This window comes from Anomaloglossus baeobatrachus, chromosome 11, assembly GCF_048569485.1.
Source record: "Anomaloglossus baeobatrachus isolate aAnoBae1 chromosome 11, aAnoBae1.hap1, whole genome shotgun sequence".
NCBI classification, from domain to species: domain Eukaryota; kingdom Metazoa; phylum Chordata; class Amphibia; order Anura; family Aromobatidae; genus Anomaloglossus; species Anomaloglossus baeobatrachus.
Genome location: NC_134363.1, coordinates 159557927 through 159581119, shown reverse-complemented (window position 1 = coordinate 159581119; position 23193 = coordinate 159557927). Strand labels below are relative to the sequence as shown.

The following is a 23193-nucleotide window of genomic DNA, read 5'->3' as shown; positions in this document are numbered from 1 at the left end:
AGCCTCAGTGACGTTCAGCACATGACCCTTGAGTCTAGCGATTGGCTGCAGTGGTCATGCGAAAAAAAATAGGGTATTACAGCTGCAGAAAAGCAAATTAAGACAGTCGGGGGCCAACGGAAAACCGTTACTTTTTCACTCTAAGGGGTACTTTGCACGTTGCGACATCGCTAGCCGATGCTAGCGATGCCAAGCGCGATTGTACCCGCCCCCGTCGCACATGCGATATCTTGTGATAGCTGCTGTAGCGAACATTATCGCTACGTCAGCTTCACACGCACTTTCCTGCTCTGCGACGTCGCTCTGGCCGGCGACCCGCCTCCTTCCTAAGGGGGCGGGTCATGTGGCATCACAGCGACGTCACACGGCAGGCGGCCAATAGAAGCGGAGGGGCGGAGATGAGTGGCACGTAAACATCCCGCTCACCTCCTTCCTTCCGCATAGCCGGTGGAGGCAGGTAAGGAGATGTTCCTCGCTCCTGCGGCTTCATACACAGCGATGTGTGCTGCCGCAGGAACGAGGAACAACATTGTACCGACATTATGGAAATGACCGACACTGCACAGATCGCCGATTTACGACGCTTTTGCGATCGTTTATCGGCGCATCTAGGCTTTACACGTTGCAACATCGTTACTGGCGCCGGATGTGCGTCACTTTCGATTTGACCCCGACGATATCGCAGTAGCGATGTTGCAGCGTGCAAAGTACCCCTAAGGCTATGTTCACATTTCCGTTTTGCTTCCGTTAGGTCCATCGTTTTTGAGATGTCAACTGACGCAATGGATGTGATATTTCACAGGATTCCATTCACAGGAATCCTGTGAAAAAAAAAACGTATCAGTTGCGTCAGTTACACCCATTGTGCGTCCGTTTTTTTGACGGATCCGTTGTGATCCATTTGTGCTTGGGACAGCCCAATGGGTGTGCCAGACATGCTGGGCATGCTCAGTAGAACATGATGGAATCCAGCACTGGATTCCATTGTGTGACGGATTACAACGGAATCCAGCATACATTATAGCTTGGCTTATAGCTTGGATGGCGACGGAATCCCATGGAGTCCGTTTTTTTGCCGCTCTAAAAAACGTTACGTTACATTTTGCGTTGCTCCCGCCTGACGGTCAGTCACTAAACGACTCATCTGTCACACGGTGGATGCAACGCAGGACCATCCGTCACTAATAGAAGCCTATGGGGAAGAAACGGGAGTGCTGCAAAATATTTTGCAGGATACCGCAATTTCTCAAGGCGATGGATTGCGACAGAAGCAAATCAACGGAAGTGTGAACATAACCTAAGAAGTGCACAATTTATAGGATTAGTTATTAGTTAACAAAATACAATTTATACCTTAAAACTGAGGTTTTTTCCTTCTTCAGAAAGAATCACAAGCGTGGACGGGTACAGGACCAATACTCTGTCATTCAGCTCCTGTAACGAAGAATAGCCATTAAGCGGAGATATAGTACGGGTTAGCAATCAGCCCTAGGAGAAAAATATGGCCGGGGGGGGGGGGGGGGGGGGCATCAGGTTTTTATTATTTCTCCCTGTCCTGTGTATAATGTGTCAGTCAGCAGGATATTTGCCTCCTAGACATATTGCGTGAACATCTGACTCAGCTCATTTAACCGTAGTCAACACAAATCAGAAAATAATGGAAAATGATTAGTGACGCGGTGTTGTGACAAGTGATAGACATATCTGTATCATCTCATCCAAACACAGGACGATTGCGCACACACGCGGACGGACGGACTTCCTGTTCTGCCTCTGGAAGGCTCATTCAAAGATCGTGTAGAAGTAAGGTAAAAGCTTAGCCACTTCATAAATGGACACAGTGCGTCAGTAGAGTCACAAATCCAGCACGACTGGCTGTAAATGTGTTGTATGTTCATAATGGAAGGCATAAAAATTCAGGAGGTTGCCCAGAGTTCGGAAAATATGGGATTTATTCCAAAAACACCACCACACCCGTCACAGGTTGTGTGTGGTTTTACAGCTATATATTGTTTTTCTTGAGAAGAAAACAGCCATGTTTTTTCTAATCTTGGACAACCCCTATAACTCGAAAGCCGGGAGGGCAACCAGCTCTAAAAGCCGCGAGGGCAACCAGCTCTAAAAGCCGCGAGGGCAACCAGCTCTAAAAGCCGCGAGGGCAACCAGCTCTAAAAGCCGCGAGGGCAACCAGCTCTAAAAGCCGCGAGGGCAACCAGCTCTAAAAGCCGCGAGGGCAACCAGCTCTAAAAGCCGCGAGGGCAACCAGCTCTAAAAGCCGCGAGGGCAACCAGCTCTAAAAGCCGCGAGGGCAACCAGCTCTAAAAGCCGCGAGGGCAACCAGCTCTAAAAGCCGCGAGGGCAACCAGCTCTAAAAGCCGGGAGGGCAACCAGCTCTAAAAGCCGGGAGGGCAACCAGCTCTAAAAGCCGGGAGGGCAACCAGCTCTAAAAGCCGGGAGGGCAACCAGCTCTAAAAGCCGGGAGGGCAACCAGCTCTAAAAGCCGGGAGGGCAACCAGCTCTAAAAGCCGGGAGGGCAACCAGCTCTAAAAGCCGGGAGGGCAACCAGCTCTAAAAGCCGGGAGGGCAACCAGCTCTAAAAGCCGGGAGGGCAACCAGCTCTAAAAGCCGGGAGGGCAACCAGCTCTAAAAGCCGGGAGGGCAACCAGCTCTAAAAGCCGGGAGGGCAACCAGCTCAAAAGCCGGGAGGGCAACCAGCTCTAAAAGCCGGGAGGGCAACCAGCTCTAAAAGCCGGGAGGGCAACCAGCTCTAAAAGCCGGGAGGGCAACCAGCTCTAAAAACCGGGAGGGCAACCAGCTCAAAAGCTGGGAGGGCAACCAGCTCAAAAGCCGGGAGGGCAACCAGCTCTAAAAGCCGGGAGGGCAACCAGCTCAAAAGCAGTTGTCTACAGAATGCTGAATACTAACCTGGAACGGTAGGGTTTGGAGCTTCACTTTGGAGATGCAGGCGATGGCACCAAGAGATTCCCTCTGTGTCCCCTCCCAATCCTGGACTGGTTGGCTTTGAACAGATTTCCGCAGTTCAGACTTGTCCCAAATATTTAAATTTTTCACCTAAACGGAAGAAAAAGTGAAGATCATCATGATGAAGCACAGATCTAAAAAGAGGAATAGTTAAGGCCATCACCAAAGAAGACGTCGCCAAAACTGGCCATAAATACGTAATACAATCCTTATGGCAGCGAGATATCATCTTGCCCTTGGACCAGTGTTGTATTCTTGGCACCTTTCTTGCATCATACGAAAAAAATTACAATGATGTGGAACCAAATCCATGTTTGATATTAGTAAAGGGTGCCAATGTTCCCGGGTCTTTTACACCAATGTGATGGCAAATCTGGGTCTTACTGAATGTTACTACTTACTAAATTCTGTAAAGAAAGACAAAGCTGAAAACAAAACAAGTTACTACAAGAAGCAGCTCCCGGCCTAGTAAGATGTTGGCACCGCAGATAAATCAGGTGATCGAAACTCATGTATCTAAAAAAAAATTGTTGGGCAGTGACCTCCTTATACTACACCACAGCACAGTGTGAGTTATATAAATGCCATACTGAAAGTCTGTGCTACAATTTACCCAAATCGGTGCAGACACAGGCACATTATGTCAGACGTACGTGCAAACATTTGCAATAAATATAGAGCAGACCAGACTGGTCATACAGGAACCTCTCCAGATGATGTAAGACATTTGTGGGAGACCACATCATAGATACCACCCCAATTATACAAACTCCTACAAAAACCACCATATCCTATAATCTGGAAACCAGGTAGAATAACTACGGGTGGAAATTCCCATGTCGGTAAATCCTATAGGGCCTGCTGTGGGCTTTGTGGTGGAAAGGGGCCATTCTGTTTTCTTGGATCCATGCCGGCTTTCAGCTTGTTATGCACAGGACTCCTCACCCAAAAAAAACTACAAAGATATCCGACATAGGAAAGGAGAAACCGGCCAGGATGGAGAGCAACAAAAACTGGGACTTTGACTTCTACACCACCAAGGTCCGGAGATGAGCACCAGTATTAGTAAGAGGTCCCACCGAGATTTTACCATGGCTTCGCCTCCACTTTACGTACATGCCAAATTACAAACTATACAGTTTATGACTCAATTACTATAAATTTGTCATTAGAAAAACGTTAATTTCTTCGGTCTATACCAACAATTACGGCGATTGGTGAATTACAACTTCATGTTGTGGTCTGAATTGAGGTCTGATCATCCCAGCTGAAAGCTTTGTAGATCCTAGAAAGGAACCATTGGAATTTGCCTCAAAGTAAAGCGTGGATTCACTAGAGTCCAAATTCTTGGCGATTTGCTTCACAATGTCACCAGGAAGTAATTTCTTCTGGATTCTAGAGGTCTTCACCGGTCCAGCCACGCAGACTTGCTTCGGTCTGTAATGGCCCTGCGACATCGATATTTTGGGGCTTGATCAGTGTTGGAGACGCTGACAAATCCATCTGCAGAAGATGCAGTGAAGACTGGAGCGAAAGGGAATCAGATCGGGGCTTCGCTGATGAACCAGTGAGGGGAGGTACATAATGGTGTTTTGGGGTTTTATGTTCTGGCATCTGTAGAGACTGAGCATAATCGTGCACATCAAATTATTTGGACTTGAATCAAATTTGCTGGCCAAATTCAAGCAAATCTGCTTACGTGGAATAATGGCAGATTCGCTCAGCCTTGCTACATACCTACGGAGTACCCCTAGTATGAAAGGGTCTTCTGCAAGAATTGGATGAAAGTTTGGAAGTTCTGATATTGAATGCATGTCATATTAGGATCGGCAAAAACTCCCTGACGACATTACATCTAGGACAGGGATAGACTCAAATACACAGACAGCCAAAGTAAAAAACTGTGACAAAGGGTTGAGACATACTAGTTGTGGACCCCAACACGGCCCTCCACACAGAACAGGCCCCACCCGGACCCCTACACGGAACAACGGGTCCCACCCGGCCTTCCATACGGAACAGGCCCCACAAACCCCTCCCATACAGAATAACGGGCCCCACACACCCCTCCATGCAGAATAACGGGCCCCACACACCCCTCCATGCAGAATAACGGGCCCCACACACCCCTCCATGCAGAATAACGGGCCCCACACACCCCTCCATGCAGAATAACGGGCCCCACACACCCCTCCATGCAGAATAACGGGCCCCACACACCCCTCCATACAGAATAACGGGCCCCACACACCCCTCCATACAGAATAACGGGCCCCACACACCCCTCCATACAGAATAACGGGCCCCACACACCCCTCCATACAGAATAACGGGCCCCACACACCCCTCCATACAGAATAAGGATTGCCTGTCCTCGTGGGCCAAATAAAGTCAGTCTGCGGGCCAGAATTTGACATATGTGATCAAGGAGATAACTAGTCATCAACCCAAATGAAAAGCGCAGCTCCAAAGCATGTAATTACAGAAATGAGATTGTCCCATCTGTATAGGGCTGGGTGTGATGACCCTGGCTGAGGCCGCAGCCCCGGGTGTGTGACCCTCTCCGCCTGCAGCTGTGGGTATTCCCTTGGCGAGCAGGCCGGGCCTGTCCACCCTCACAGCTGTTGCTGCTGTTCATGGCTGTCTGTTCCCATAGCAGCTAATTCTAGAGTTTCAGGAGACACAGGTGCAAATGAAGAAAAAAAAAAAAGCAGGCAAGGTGAAAGAGGGCGAAATATCTGAGCCTAATTTCGGGGCTTCCAAGATTAGCAAAATGGGTTCAGGCTTTAAAAAGAGCTGGTGTGACATTACAATTCCTGTCCATCAAGTCATTCTCGGGACGGGCAGATCTGAGGAGCAGATAAACGGGTTGTAACAACCACAGATTATTCTAACAATTGCAGATAATTACATATCAGACAAGAGCGAGCCGGAGGATTTGTGTTTGATCACCTAGCAATACCCAAAAACACATGAATATAGTCGATCAGATGTAAGATGAGGACTCGTAACAATGACCTACGTGACACTCGTTATCTCCCTCAGTTCTCCTCAGGTCTCTCCTTTTCGGTTTATTGTTAAGGGGACCGGTCACCGCTGCCTTTAAGGCTTACGTGTCCAATATAAAGAACAACCATCAATGTTGACTTTGGAAACCACCTCACACTAGTTATTTGTCTCATGGGTGAGGCCTCTTTTCCACCATCTTCTCATTGAGGGTCACCAAGAACGGAACATCGCCGATAACCTCGAAGCAGAAAATCTCCCACACATTTCCATATACAAATATGATTTAATAAGTGTAGAAGTCATCCCACTGAGGCCGTGAATTGGTGAAAGTCAGATACCAGGCTGATATTATAGGGCTCCTGTGTGGGGTGACAGCTGGAGCTATGTATGACCCCACTGTCCTGACCACAGCTGCACAGGCAAAGCCAACAGCTGTCCAAGTCCATAAAATATGTGTTGGATGCAAAATAGCTTCTTGTCTCATGCAAGTCTGTATATCGGCCTGTAACGAGTCTACGGGAAGAACCAACAAGAGAACGAGGAGAACAAGAGACGCTGGTGAATTCATCCTATGGAGTGCATGGTAGAAAAATTCAACAGGTAATGTGAACCCAGCTACCCATAGCCATTAGATGTTCTTTGGTTAGATTCCACCATTAGCATCTACAGGGCTCTTAAAGTCATGGAAAGAGAAGTCTTATGCACCAGTCATGAGAAATCCTGTGCATAAAAATATGCAAATAAGGTAGGAAGTGCAATGGGGGTGTGACAATTCACCAAAACTGCTGCTTCTAACTGCATTGACACACCCAAATTGAGCTTCCAGTCAATTTGCACATAGCTTCTAGCCTTAATTTCTCATTACTAGCACATCGACAAAAAAAACCAAAACGTATAAATTATATAAGATAACCAGCGCCTATACAGTTATAACTCAAACATGCCGACCAGTTCCCTTCAAGACCAGTTTACACAAAACAAAAGCTAACTATCATTGCCCAACGTAATCATTGCAAAGTATCAATTGTATAATTATGTGGATATTACTCTGAGGCATTGTCCGGTGACCATGATAATATCTGAGGGTGCCTTACCCCCTATGGTATATTAATATCCTCGGCAGGTCTAAAACTGGCAATACACATTGGGTTTTGGAAGGACCAGCCTACAAGCAAGATGTGTGGAGTTATCTCTAGGCTCTAGTGATGAGCGAGCACTACCATGCTCAGTACTGGTAACTAGTGATGAGCGGGCACTACCATGCTCGGGTGCTCAGTACTGGCAACTAGTTATGAGCGGGCACTACCATGCTCGGGTGCTCAGTACTGGTAACTAGTGATGAGCGGGCACTACCATGCTCGGGTGCTCAGTACTGGTAACTAGTGATGAGCGGGCACTACCATGCTCGGGTGCTCAGTACTGTGATGAGCGGGCACTACCATGCTTGGGTGCTCAGTACTGGCAACTAGTGATGAGCGGGCACTACCATGCTCGGGTGCTCAGTACTCGTAACTAGTGATGAGTGGGCACTACCATGCTCGGGTGCTCAGTACTCGTAACTAGTGATGAGCGGGCACTACCATGCTCGGGTGCTCAGTACTCGTAACTAGTGATGAGCGGGCACTACCATGCTCGGGTGCTTAGTACTCGTAACTAGTGATGAGCGGGCACTACCATGCTCGGGTGCTCAGTACTCGTAACTAGTGATGATCGGGCACTGCCATGCTCGGGTGCTCAGTACTCGTAACTAGTGATGATCGGGCACTACCATGCTCAGGTGCTCAGTACTCGTAACTAGTGATGAGCAAGCACTACCATGCTCAGGTGCTCAGTACTCGTAACTAGTGATGAGCGGGCACTACCATGCTCAGGTGCTCGGTACTCGTAATTAATGATGAGCGGGCACTACCATGCTCGGGTGCTCAGTCCTCATAACTAGTGATGAGTACTGAGCACCCGAGCATGGTAGTGCTCGCTCATCACTAGTTACCAGTACAGAGCACCTGAGCATGGTAGTGCTCATCACTACTAGACTCTCCTCCATCCATACATGTTGGGGAAAGAAAAAGAAAAAAAAAAAAGATTGGGCAGTTAAATTTCAACATGCCTGATCCTTTTGTTCTCATAGGAGATAAGGTGGCAGCTTAGGCGACTGAATTCGCTTCTCTCGTCATTGAGCAGTTGTGAACACTTAGCTGGAAGAAATGTATAGGGGGGATTGGAAGGAATAACTGAGGCCAAAAAGGAGTATTCAGTTTTTATATATAAACAGTCCTCAGTGCCACAGGGGGCAATTTAAAGCACCGGTTAACAGTAGTTGCCGCCCCCGCTCCCCTCGCCCCATCACCGATATCTCTCACAAATCTTACCTCTGTCATGGGCAAGGATTCCAAACTCCCACCATTAAGTTGGATCTGTTTCTCCAAGTGGTAAAGCCATTTCTGCAACTCTTGCACGGTAGGACAATAAACAATTAAAGGATTGAGTAGGGGACCTGAATGTGAAAGGAGAAAAATAAAATTTAGCCAAAAAAAAAAAAAAAAAACACAACCAACTCACCCCAAAACCTGAAGAACATTTGATTGTCAAGAGTGGAGAATGAGGTAGAAAGCCATAGGTGGTCCTGCATGTTAAACCTCTGACCAGGCGTAATTGGATGCAAGTGGTTTTAGGCCTCTTACACTTATTGGATTTCTACAAATAACTATGGAAAGATTTTTAATTTCCTTTTACCTGTAATTCGGAAAGCGTGCTCTTCCTCTGGTTTAGGTGGAACCTTGGAACGTTCCAGCTTGTAAACACTCAGCTCCTTCAATGGCACCAATCCCTAGAGTGAGCAGATATATTAAGAAGCATAAAACGTAGAACAAAATACAAACAAAGATAATAAATGAGAATGAACGATAGAAAATGAAGGTGCCCATGAAAGAGGGGCCGGGGGGTAGGGAGGGGGGGGGGGTCACAGATATAAGCAGAGCACCGATAAATAAAAAGGAAACAACTAATAGAACGTAGAGTTTGGGGTACTTCTCACATAGGGAGATCGCTGTTGAGTTACAGGTTTTGTGACGTACCAGTGACCGCATTAGCGATCTCACGGTGTGTGACACTGAGCAGCGATCTGGCCCCTGCTGTGAAATCGCTGATCGTTACACACTGCTCTGGTTTATTTTTTGCTCGTTGCTCTTCCGCTATGAAGCGCACACCAGCGTGTTTGACATCGGGTGACCAACGATCTGAATGTGCAGGGAGCTGGCTTCTGACAGCTGCGGACGCTGGTAACCAAGGTACACATCGGGTAACTAAGAGAAGCGCTTTGCTTGGTTACCGGATATTTACCTTGGTTACTAGCGTACGCCGCTCTTAGGCTGCCAGTGCTGGCTCCCTGCACACGTAGCCAGAGTACACATCGGGTAACTAAGCGAAGTGCTTTGCATAGTAACCCAATGTGTACCCTGGCTACGAGTGCAGGGAGCCAGCGCTAAGCGGTGTGCGCTGGTAACCAGGGTAAATATCGGGTAACCAAGCAAAGCATTTTGCTTAGTCACCCGATATTTACCTTGGTTACCAAGCGCAGCATCGTTTCCACGAGTCGCTTCTGGCTTGTCACTGGTGAGATCTGCCTGATTGACAGCTCACCAGCGACCATGTAGCGACGCACCAGCGATCCTGACCAGGTCATATCGTGGTCGGAATCACTGGTACGTCGTTTAGTGAGATGGCACCCTAAAGGTGGCTTTACACACTGCAACATCGCAAACTACATCGCTGTAACGTCACCGGTTTTGTGACGTAATAGCGACCTCCCCTGCGACATTGCAGTGTGTGAAACACATCAGCGACCTGGCCCCTGCTGTGAAGTTGCTGATCGCTACAAATCGTTCAGGACCATTCTTTGGTCCTTTATTTCCCGCTGTGCAGCATGATCGCTAGAAAGTTTCAGTGTGTAAAGGGGACTTTACAGCGACTTTGTTAGCGACTTCCCTTTCAAAAAACTGCTTTACAACGTCCCCAGTGACTAGCTAGGTCGTTCTGCAGGTCCGGATCGCTGTTGCGTCGTTGGCCAGGTCTGCCTGTTTGACAGCTCACCAGAGACTCACCAGAGACTTTGTAGCGATCCCGGCCAGGTTGGGATCGCTGGTGGGATCGCTGAAAGTCTCAGTGTGTAAAGGGGCCTCAAGGGTACCTTCACACTTTAGCGATGCAGCAGCGATCCGACCAGCGATCTGACCTGGTCAGGATCGCTGCTGCATCGCTACATGGTCGCTGGTGAGCTGTCAAACAGGCAGATCTCACCAGCGACCAGTGACCAGCCCCCAGCCAGCAGCGATGTGCAAGCGACGCTGCGCTTGCACGGAGCCGGCGTCTGGAAGCTGCGGACACTGGTAACTAAGGTAAATATCGGGTATGGTTACCCGATGTTTACCTTAGTTACCAGCTCACACCGCTTAAACTTAGCGTGTGCAGGGAGCAGGAGCCGGCACTGGCAGCGTGAGAGCTGCGGAGGCTGGTAACGAAGGTAAATATCGGGTAACCACCTTGGTTACCCGATGTTTACCTTGGTTACAGCTTACCGCAGGCTGTCAGACGCCGGCTCCTGCTCCCTGCACATTCAGGATTGTTGCTCTCTCGCTGTCACACACAGCGATGTGTGCTTATCAGCGGGAGAGCAACAATAAAAAAAACCAGCACTGTGTGTTACGAGCAGCGATCTCACAGCAGGGGCCAGATCGCTGCTCAGTGTCACACACAGCGAGATCGCTAATGAGGTCACAAAAAACGTGACTCAGCAGCGATCTCAGTAGCGATCTCTATGTGTGTGAAGTACCCCTAAGAGTAGAGGAAGCAAAGACATAGTCAGCCTATAGTAAACAATTAAAAAGCCAAAGAAAAATGCAACGACACACACAAAACAAGCCGTAATCAGACTCCACAAACAACGAGGTCAAAAGAAACAAATACTCTGAAACCTCTAGAAAGGAGCTGCAATTTCTCATGACCCAGATAAAAGATGGATATGAGTGTTGTGCAAACAGGTGTGATGGATGTGACCCTGAGGGGTGGAAGGTCAAGAGAGATTTGAACAAGGTCTGTCTGGAAATAAAGAAAGTCACGGGCTCTCCCATGTTGACCAATTCCCCGCCACAAGATAACTCCAGAATGGGGGAGATAAACCTAAAGTACCTACTTGATAGGTCAACCCAGTGGGACCTCGAGACTGGAAGTACAGCTGGGACTGGAACAATTCTAAGTAGCAGTCACTGATATCCTAAAAAATAAAATTAAAAATTAGAAAAATAAAGTTCTGTATCAACTTTAAGGTCTTATAAACCATTGCCCTGGATCGTGACCGCTATAAAGAGCTTATTGTGACCAGCGATAAGTGATTAAGGTGGCTAGTTCACCAACTCACTATCATAGCTAGGCCAGGAACAATGTATTGATAGAGAAGGGGGTACGTTTAGTTATTGGATTGAGTTAGCCTATCCCCTTTACCGGTAATGTGCCGATACCGACATTGGGACATCGGTGGAGCTTTGATATAACAATCTGCATTCATTTAAGATTTAAACACATCCAAAAGTGTTTTTTTCTAACTCGACACCCTCTTTAAAATGAAGTTATTTACCAGGTGCCAAAAAGGGTTAAAACTCAACCTATTTAACAAGAGTTCAAGGTCCGAGATAAAGACATAAGCAATCGGATATGAGTCACCGGTAACTGAGCACAGGTAAGCAATGACCGCCTTATATCAGCTATGATGTACTGAAAAAGTATGTATAACTACTGGAGAAATGGCAGGATTATTCTCAAAATTGCACTATACCACCTATAATCTCTGGGATAGGAGAGAACCTACTGATCTGTGGGGGTCTGACCACTGAATCCTGAAGAAGGGCTTTGAAATGCCTTGTCAGAGACTAGTCTAAGGACTACAAGAGAGCAACATCAGGAGCATTATTACATTCATATACCTAGAATTACCTGACTGTGTTGGAATCTGAACTTGACCTTGGAATAATGAATCATTTGCCCCATGTTTCGAACAATGGTTTTCTTCTTCCCCTTGCGGAAGATGCTAAGGAATCTTTGGTCCACGTTGTCCTTCTGCACATCATTGCTGATATCCTATTAAAAAAGAAGACTGTTAAAAACCAAACAAGCCAACTAGGCACGTTTTAATCTTTAAGACCATTTAATGAACGCGTATGAAAATTTGGTCCATAGAACAGCTTCTTTTACGAGGTTAACGAAATTAGTCATCAACTTGTAGTCAATGGTAAGATTGTCCAGCACCTGCGCTTTCCTCATGTGTCCCTGAGCAATCAGCTATAATATGTGGGGAAACAAGTCTTCAATGGCATTTCACCACCATCACACAGAATTTTGAAGAGACCACCCCCCAGTACACGACCTCTTGGGGCAATCAACTGTTCACTCAAGGTCCCGGCACCATCTTGTTTGGCAACCAACCAAGCTAGGACCAGCTAGACATTGCTCCTGAGGTGGCCCTAGTAGGAATTCAGATAACCCCAGGATAGAGGATCCAGTATTAGTAGCTTATTGTTCTGAAAATATGGATAGGGGCGCTCTTCAAAAGCGTATCCCCCCCACCACCATATACATAGATTAAAATTTTACCTGGACAAGCCAACCAACTTATGTGTATGGTGGACACCTGATTCTTCCAATGGATGATATCGGGGAAGAGAACCATAGAACAGTTGGAATTTCAATCACCCAATTCCTTGGTTTCCAAGGCAAATGTCCGCCAGCAACTTTTTGTTTCTCTATCCCCAATGAGAAAACCTGACCAGTCAGCCAAGCTCAACATTCATATGTATGGGAGGCAGAAGTTTGTCGAACTGTTGGCCAAGCAATTCTCATGTAGATGCCCAGCTTTACACAGTGCCCACTCTAATTGTGTAGACAACCCAATGATTTAATCTCCTAATTCTATAGTGCCTAATTGGGAAGATGAAAACAGATTTTCTAAACTAGACAACCCCTTTAAGCAGCTTAGAGGCAGAGAGGCATTTTATTAAATACATCCAAAGCCATCAGTGACAATAATTGGTGGCAAGATAAAGTTACTTGATTGTAGCTTTCATTCACTAAAGGATGCCTGAAAAAGTAGGTAAAAATTGGTTGCCTTGTAAAAAGTAAGAGGAGTTAAAGTTCTTAGGGTGTGGGATTTCACTTTTGAAACAGACTTGTTTAGGGGATGTGGCTAAGTTGAGTGGATGCTGGGAGTGTCTGTACTTATTATGCAGCTATGTATTCTACTATTTGCCATCACGTAAGGAAGGCCTAAATTTATGCATGATGCGGCCATATTTCTGAAGAGTATAACAGCTCTACTTCTCATGAAATTCATTTGGAGAGCTTTGGAAATCTCATGCCTGTGTATTTCTTTAATTCTCAATGGTGCCATAGAACGAGTCCCAAAAACTTTTAATTGGAGTAAGAACTACTTTAACACCATCAAATGGGAAACCACTTAAATTTACTATAGTTTTGACACATTTTTCATTCTATCTGGGGAAACAAGACAAAAATAAATCTACTACAATATAGTTGTAAACTGCAACTACCCAAAACAAATACAATTCTAATAACTATTCAAAAAACCCTCATGTAATTAAAAATCAGCCATTTTTACTAGGAGTAAATGCCCCTGAGCTTGTGAATCTGGACTAGTCTCTTGTTCCTGTTCTTCTCCATTCCTGAGATATGGCCTCCTCTTTAGCGTATATAAATCTAGTCTGTTTAGCCAATTGGGAGTAGTCAACAACTCATCTCTGTGGGTGTCTACTTGAAGACAACACCCACTTGGATAAAAAGTCTAGATTTATATACAGAAATGATGGGGCCATATCTCCGGAGTGGAGAGGCGTAGGAACAAAGGAAAAACAACAATAGATTCAGGAGAACAGCAGGACTTATACCAAAGGGCCCTCTTTAATTAGGATTTGTGCACTGACAATGGTCCATTTTAGCCTATGATAAATTCATCCAAACTTCATGAAGTTGTCCATCCGAAAAGTAAAAAACAACATTCCAACTTTTCCTCCTCTGGGGGTGAATTCATCGCCTCTACGGACGGACTTAGTAATGAAAGCTATATCCTGCATAGAGATGCTGATAATATTTCTCCGGTCAGTGGGATTGAGTTCAAAAGAGTGAACTTGACTGACCCAGTGTTTGGTTTCAGGTGGCTGTGCGGATTCTGCCTCCATGCCCGTCTCTAACAGTGACCCACTAATCCTGAGGTCTTCATGTAACGGCTCTGGGGTAGTCTTTGTACCTACAACCATGATGGGGGGGATACGATTCTCTAACATCAGTCAACAGGTTTCTGGTTACACGTCTAATCAGCCATACGATTAAAAACTAAAATGAAAAGGACGTTGTGAGCTCAGATTTTATGGAGTCCTGTTTATCCATTTCCTATCCTGATTTTGGGCAGATGGGAACTAATGGATCAGTTTCTAATGGTGGAACGATTATAAATTGGGTTTACAGTTCAATTGCATGCTGTGTAACCAGAGATGCAGCCGCCTCTTAACCCCCCTGGAGATCTGGTTTGATGGACAAAGGACAAATCCTGAATAACTTCCACTAGGACTGGATAAAACACTAACCACAACTCCCACTCATGTGACGTTTCTGATAAGGAGTCATTTACCCATCACCATATTGGGGAACCCCATTATGAGCAATTCCCCAAAGTATCGTCAGAATGGTCGGACCATGCCAGGGGTCTGCAACCGGTGCCATACCATAAAATGTTGGTGGAAAACAAGCAGAGAGTAAATCTTTGGTTATGTGAACTCACGGTTTGTGTTCATGACATGGAGAAAAGTATTACGACAACTAGAGGAGAGTCTCTGAACGCCATTCTACATCCATAGTCTTTAATATGGAGTTGGTCCTTTTGCAGATATAATGGCTCCCGCTCTTCTAGGAAGACTTTCTACATGATTTTGGAGCATTTGTGAGACCAGACCATGATTTTGCGGAGAGTCTGGATGCACAAGCTCTGTTCTAGTTGTTGGATGGGGTTGAGGTCCGGTCAAGTTCTTCAACAGCCAACACCCCCAACCAGGTCTATGCCTCTTGTGCACAAGGAAAGAGCCTTCACCAAACTTTGCTCAAAAGGTGGAAGCTACAAATGTCCGAAATATCTTGTTGCTTTGCTGATGTATTAAGACGTCTCTTCACTGGAACTAATGGGCTGTGGCAAACCTTTGAAAAACTACCCCATACTATCATCTTACTCCACCATCCGTACAGCAGGCAGGTAATGTTCTCCCGGCATTCACCAAACCTAGATGCCATATAGAGCAGTGTGATCTGTCCCTGCACAGAACACATTTCCTCCAGAGTCCAGTGGTGGTGGCTTTACATTACTCCATCCAGCGGTCAACATTGCGCTTGGTGACGTACGGCTCGGCATTGTGCTAGGTGACATAAGACTGCTTCAGCTGCTCAGCCATGAAGCTCCCGGCGGGTGCAGGATTTGTGCTGTTAACAGAGGAGGTCTGGACTCTGCAGTTATGGAGTCAGCAGAGCAGTGGCAACTTCTTCCCTCTGCTCCTCAGCACTCTGCTTCATGCTCTAACAATATGGGGTCTCCACTTTGTGGCCGAGTTGCTTCGGTTCCTTCCACTTCTCAATAATATCACTCACAGGTAATGGGGAAGAAACGTGAAGAGCGGACTTGTTACCCCAACGACTCCCATTACAGGATACACTGGTATCCGTGAGTTCTGCACCACCGGCCATTCGGTTAGTCAAAGCAGGCAGAATGGCAAGGGGCCGGATGATATACACCGGAGGCAATAGGGTGGATGTACTGTGTCCCTATACATTTGTACATATAGTGTACATCTATCCCATCTCCCATTGCTCATCTTTCACTGTAGTCATGACAATGCATTAATGAACCAGGAAGCCCAGGATGAGCATGTTATCATTACTAAGCAATAGTGTAAGTTTTACATACTCCACATAGGAGCTCTCAGTGTTGACGGATGTCCGTGCCTGATGTAACGTAGTGGGAGAACTCGCAGACCTCAGGTGCTAGACAATAGCTCATCTAATCGCACGGCACACCATGTCTGCCATACAGAAGTCTAGCTAATCCGCACGCCCTCTACAGATGACAGACAGATTGTTGTCAAAATGTTAACAGATTAAGAAGAATAACAATCTTCTGTGTTTGGAAGCAAACAGGACGCCATAGAAGAAAAGAAACTGCTCGGATCACCGGGCGTCTATAATTGCGGGGAGAAGACCACATTACATAATATAGAAGGAACCTACGGATACAGAGAGGATGGGAATATACGGGTCCTTGCGGCAATCACTGACCACAGGGGAGAGATACACGGCACCATGGTTTGCACCGATCGGGGCTTTGTCAGGGATATTATACGGAGCCTTCTTGGATTTGTTAGTCATGATTCCAAGACTTCAGTTTAGTCATATACACGTTGGCCAACACTGCCAATTTTGATTGTATTGGCCGAGTTGATGGCGGTGTCTTGACTTGGAGCATTAGCCATGTTGGGAGAAAAATAGAATTGAGCATGCTGGATTTCAAGATGCTCAACCCTTTTGATCTCAAGTTGGCCATAATCCAAGTCATGATTGTCATTTCTCCAGAATCTTCTATATTCGCACACCCCGTCAATTATGGGTCAGAGAAAGTCAGTCAAATATTTTGTGAGACGTGTAATTGGGCGATGGTCTCACACCCTCGTACGGCAGCCCACAATTACACATTGTATCTCAGCTCTGGATACATCTGTGCTGGCGATTGTCAGGTTCCCCAGGCTCCAGCCCAGGCCTGGCAATAGCTACTGGATCAGCGGGAACGGAATGTGGAACTAGGGAAAGGAACATTCCACCCCGCCAAGGAATGTGCAGAGCTACACTGTGCAGAACCGCCCGGAGATCTGCAGGGGACGACTAAACCAGAGCACCAAGTCATAGACATGTACTGTGCATTCAGGGGATAAAAAACGTGCCGTGACCCACCAGTAACATTACTGACAATAGGGAAGGTCACCAGCTAGAAGAGCCCAAACTCACCCACCATTCACAGTCCGAACGTGGACCGGTCACAGGTGTCCTGACCCAATCGCAGCAGCCTCACAAGTATATATACTATAAAATGCATACAGCTGCACACTGAAAAGCCAAAAATGTACAAGGGAAAATATGGCACTGCATTACAGCTAAAGAGAGATTTAGTTTATGTATTGGCCAATGCATGTAAGCCCGGAAACCAACGGCAAGGTATATTCTCTGTTGGTTTCCGGGCTTACATGCATTGGCCAATACATAAACTAAATCTCTCTTTTGCAGTAATGCAGTGCCATATTTTCCCTTGTACATTTTTGGCTTTTCAGTGTGCAGCTGTATGCCTTTTATAGTTACTATGTTTTTTCGGCTAGCACCTGTTCACATTTGTTGGATGTGCGGGTCAGGTTTTTGGATATTCACAAGTATATATAGTCATCTTCTAATTTTCACATACGGCTTATATTAGACTCCTTCCTCCAGTTCATTGTTATCAGTTATTGTACAGGAGGGGGGGAGGGGGGGGGGATGAGGTGAGCTGTGATATCACCTATTGTGAATGGTGGATCCTTTTGTATAGAGGGGCTAGTCATTGTACACGAGGAGGAGGTGAGCTGTGACATCTATTGTGAATGGTGGATCCTGTGTGATTTACTGTATATAGAGACGTTATTAGTCATTGTAAAGGAGCAGGTGAGCTGTGACATCTATTGTGATTGGTGGATCCTTTTGTATAGAGAGGTTATCAGTCATTTTACACGAGAAGGAGCAGGTGTATATAGAGGCGTTATTAGTCATTGTACAGGAGGAGGTGAGCTGGGAAATCACCTTTTGTGAATGCAGGATCCAGTGTTATCCACTGTTCATAGAGGTGTTCTCAGTCATACAGGAGAAGGAGAGGAGGTGAGCTGTGACAGTACCTATTGTGAACGGTAGATCCTGTGTTATCTACTGCATATATAGAGGTTAGTCATTGTACAGAAAGGGAGGAGGTGAGCTGTGACATCACCTATCACAAATAGTTATTCCTGTGTTATATACTGTATGTAGAGGTGTTATAAGCCATTGTAATCTTTTCTGTGATAATGAGACTGCTGAAAAGTCATCTGTACAGACCAGAAAATGCAAGTTTACTAATGGACTTTGTATTCAATGTGAAAATTGAAAGATTTCTTTAGAAAAACACCATAGCTAGTTATATGGAGAATTAAATAAAAAAAGGATGTGAGACGCCCTGGCAAAACCAGGTAGTCACAAATAGGCCCCCGCATAACACCTTCTCTCATTAAGCAACACACAGCCGACCTGAAACCCTAGTCACCCCCCTTAGGGAAAGATGGACACACCAGTGGGCGGGACCAGGCTGTTTGGACATGCCCACCCAGGGGTCTAGACATCCCGGGGCGAGAAAACAGTTGAGTTCAGTCTAAGTCTGGATGAAGTGTTCAGAGTTCAAGTTGAGAGGAGTGGAGCTGGGGCTAGGTGTAGTCCCAGCAGGAGGAGAAGCTCAAATTGAACGGTGCCAGGGTCGGAGCCCTGGTAACTTGGCTAGGTGGCAGACGGTGGTCTCCATCAGCAGGAGACGGAAAGATGGCTCAGCAGATCAGAGGTGGACTGGGACAGGGTTGTAGCCCGCCGGTGCCAACAAGGAGAACGGACCCAGAAACCATAGCACGGGGGGGGGGGGGGGGGTAACTCGGACCCTGAAGCCAGGACCGAAACCAGCAGCATAGCTAATTAACTGATTGAGGGCAGGATTGTAGGTCCTGTCCCAACCAAAGACCCTAAAAGAAGACAACAGCCCATTGATAGGGATAAGGCCACCGCCAAGGCCCATATATCCCATGAGCCAACGTCTGCGGGCACGACTCCTTCGGCCACATCCAGCCGGGAGCGGACTCCTGAGTTTCAGACCAGGCAGTCCACCATACACAAAACAAGTGCAGAGGAAAAGGACAGTGACCACCAACCTGGGTGGGGGAACTGAATGCAACCGGCCACGGCGCCGGCCACCAGCACCTTGGTTTACCAAAAGACTCGTGTGATTCATTTACTGTGAGTAACCAACCAACCAACCAACCCCTGCACGTCCGGGCGCACCGGCCGTTGCCATCGCTATACCCTACACAAAGACACTGGGTCCCGGGGCAACCATCCCTACCCACGGAGGGGTTAACATCCAGCTGCCACTACATCTCCCCCGGGTGCCCCACAACAGCAGCAGCGGTGGTGTCCCACTTCACCACACACCGTGGGTGGCGTCACAAACTTAATACGGCCTAGCCCGTACATCTACGTCCCCCTTTTTATTCGGCGTGTCCGCGAGACCCTCGAGCCACCCACAGAAGGGCCGGATCCGAGCAGCGGTGGCTGCTGGCACGGGGGCGGCACAGATACAATTACTATAAAGCCCAGATTTAAACAGGCTGTTTTCTGATGGCATTGCCTTTAAATCTCATTTTATATTTTCTGTTGGGTTATAAGAACCTAAATGTGACATTGGTCACCACCGTGTTAGACTGTGTGGTTGCAGATGAAACACAGAGCATTATTAGGAGAGGGCAGCAAAATGTTTACAGTCGCTTTGAAGGTAAAGGGAAAAGAAAATATAAAGTCAGAAGTGATGGTCAGCCAGTAAAGCGAGGTAACAGCTATACCTACAGGGATTTGCTTCAAATGTAATAGGCCAGAACAAAACACTCGTCCTGAATGAATCCCCTGAGTCATCAAATCCCACCTATGTTCAAGACGCAGCCATGTCCGGGACATTGATCAGACCCAGCGGGAGGGTCGTCTCCTCCTGACATGGTAGAATGTGGACAAAGGGCAAAAAACAATTAAAGCAATGGAGTGTTGCAGAGGGATTATGCCAAAGACGGGACAAGTTTTACAGAAGTTGCTAAAAGCTCTCAGGCAAAAGGAAAGAAATACTGAAGACGACAATCGCATTAATGCGACGTCATGTGACTCGTGTCCTGAGAATTTGTAAATTATGTGATATGTGAAGATTTAATATACAGCAAAACTATATGAGATTACCAGACTATGAGGTAAGAAACAGTTAAGTGGTGGGACTAGCCCACAGTGGGAGGGGTTAGCGCGTAGGGAACGAGACTGTTGCTTTCTAGAAAGGAAGTTAGAACCCTGCGAGTGACAAGTGAGGACCAATGGTGAGAATGTCAATCAGGCCGCATGCAGTGGGTGACCTGTGGCAAGAGAATAAAGGAGACCAGACCTGAGATGGTTGGTCCTTAAGAACTAACCGATATACAGAATGCAGGATCACGGACTAGGCGCAGGACTAGAGACAGACCTTTCCTCAGAGCGGACTTCAGGTAGAAGGGTCCAAAAGGATGGAACGCTACAGGAAGGCCCCAAGTAGCTTACAGCTCAAGGTGACGGGCAGAGACAGGCTAGTGCGTGAGATCAGTTGACTTTCCCGGGTGGAGTCTCCCCAAGTATCCGAGTTTTGGCTTGACTCTGGCCGTATTGGCAAAAGCCCGTTATCCTCAATGAGGATAATAGGACATTGAATGGGAAAACAACTGATGGCCTCGACTGTGGTCCTAGGCTGGGTTTTGTTGGAATGAATAGGAACAATCCAGATGGAACTGAGTGTCTGCAAATGCTCCGTATTACTGAAACGCGCTGAAGTCCTCTGCCCGCTGTCCCGTGTATAAGGTTATTGACGAGGATCTGTTAAGTAAAGCTTTGTTGATTGAACTGAACAGTTGGTCTCCTTGTTGGAGGGATTCATCATTTGATCCTGGCTAGCCAATGCCATCGGCGATGAGGCTAGTACGGGCCCACAGCCCTCACTACCCAAGTCCACACACCCATCCAAGGCCAAGTCTACCACGTAGAGGGACGGCGGCGTCATGAAGCAATACCTTGCCCTCGACTACCATCCAACGCCATGCTACAGTTCCCAAAAAAAAAAATTTTTGCACTCCACCTTAAAATACAGAAAAACTCAATGACACTCATTCCTCAGATAGGTGCTAGGTGAGGACTGGAAGGAAATTACCTTCCTGACACATTCATTCGGCCAAACTGGAGCCAAAGAGCAAGGAACAGTCCATGGAAAAAACAAAAGGTGCAGAAACCTCAGCTCTGACCAACGTTCAGCCGTGACTTCAGATAAGAGATTAGTCTGACGCCGTCCTCCGACTGATGGCTCCTGGAGACACCGCGCAGCCACAGCTGGAGTCTGCAACATGGGCAAACACATAAGGGCGGTCTATAGGTGAATCTGCAAGGAATATTCCCATTTATCTCGAAAATAAATCCACAAATTAATTGTAGAAAAACTATTTCAGAACCTCGCTTAAACATTTCTGGGGACATGTACTAGACAAGAGTAGACATAAGGCGCCAATACACCCACGATAAACCGTCAACTGAACGCTTGCCCAGCCAATAGCCATCCCTCCCGTCTCCTTCAAAGACACAAATTCTTAGCCTTCAGTCACCGGGGCGGTGCCGGTTCAGTCACCACTCTGGGTATACTGAGCCTCGGTTACAGCTGCCATTCACTATACACTGAGCGGTGACTGACCCTGCGCCAGCACCACCCCTCAGACCATGCGCCAGCACCACCCCTTAGACCATGCGCCAGCACCACCCCTCAGACCATGCGCCAGCACCACCCCTCAGACCACCCCTCAGACCATGCGCCAGCACCACCCCTCAGACCACCCCTCATACCACCCCTCAGACCATGCGCCAGCACCACCCCTCAGACCATGCGCCAGCACCACCCCTCAGACCACCCCTCAGACCATGCGCCAGCACCACCCCTCAGACCACCCCTCAGACCATGCGCCAGCACCACCCCTCAGACCATGCGCCAGCACCACCCCTCAGACCATGCGCCAGCACCACCCCTCAGACCATGCGCCAGCACCACCCCTCAGACCATGCGCCAGCACCACCCCTCAGACCATGCGCCAGCACCACCCCTCAGACCATGCGCCAGCACCACCCCTCAGACCATGCGCCAGCACCACCCCTCAGACCATGCGCCAGCACCACCCCTCAGACCATGCGCCAGCACCACCCCTCAGACCATGCGCCAGCACCACCCCTCAGACCATGCGCCAGCACCACCCCTCAGACCATGCGCCAGCACCACCCCTCAGACCATGCGCCAGCACCACCCTTCAGACCATGCGCCAGCACCACCCCTCAGACCATGCGCCAGCACCACCCCTCAGACCATGCGCCAGCACCACCCCTCAGACCATGCGCCAGCACCACCCCTCAGACCATGCGCCAGCTCCACCCCTCAGACCACCCCTCAGACCATGCGCCAGCACCACCCCTCAGACCATGCGCCAGCACCACCCCTCAGACCATGCGCCAGCACCACCCCTCATATAGCACCTCCTCTAGATGGACCTAGGTCTTTTTTCAACCTAAGTAACTATGTAACTATATAGACTGGAAGCCAAAACACTGCCAGGAGGGATACAAGTTCATTTCCTCCTTGCAACGGGGCTCTAAGTACAGGCGCCGGGCAGGTTCACAATGTTTTGGTTATATAGTGCCATCATAGTCTGCATCGGGGCTCGCAATCTATATACCCCATCACTAGGTCTTTGGAGTGTTAAGGAAAATTGGAGAACCCGGAAGAAACCCACACAAACAAAGGGAGAACATACAGACTCCTTGCAGATGTTGTCCTTGGTGGGATTTGGAGCCAGAACCCAAGCGCTGTAATGCAATAGTGCTAACCACTGAGCCATTGTGATGCACATGCTCCGATAGTCAGAAGCACACTGTTCCCCTACCTTAGAACTTCCTGCCTACCAGGAGACACTTTGCTCCTGATGATTGCCAGTTTAGGTCAGCAGTAAGGCAGAGTCATCGGCCCGAATGTTACTGAAGATAGATACAGTGATCCAGCCAGCTTCAGAGCAGCACTTTCAAGCTCAAGAACAAAAGAGTTTGCAAGCACGGTCACTATAGGGTCTATGGAAAAAAAAACAAAAACTATTAGGGACCTGTTTTGGGAAAGAGCGGGGTTTTAGAGGAGAGACCGTAACGGACTACTCCATTATGAAACATATGTAGAAGATTTCCTATAATTCCAGTACAACTAATAACACA

The 23193-nt window shown here is 47.5% G+C and overlaps 1 protein-coding gene across 1 annotated transcript in view; it reads right to left on the bottom strand.

Annotated features, from left to right (window-relative positions):
* The window catches only part of LOC142256160 (pleckstrin homology domain-containing family N member 1-like), a 69651-nt gene that overhangs the window by 23731 nt on the left and 22727 nt on the right, over positions 1–23193 (bottom strand). The window contains exons 3-8 of the mRNA XM_075327696.1: positions 11977–12120; positions 11180–11260; positions 8725–8818; positions 8361–8485; positions 2926–3072; positions 1354–1434 (exon numbers count right to left, since the gene is read on the bottom strand). Coding sequence (XP_075183811.1) covers positions 1354–1434; positions 2926–3072; positions 8361–8485; positions 8725–8818; positions 11180–11260; positions 11977–12120 — 672 coding nt within the window. The remainder of the gene's footprint in view (positions 1–1353; positions 1435–2925; positions 3073–8360; positions 8486–8724; positions 8819–11179; positions 11261–11976; positions 12121–23193) is intronic.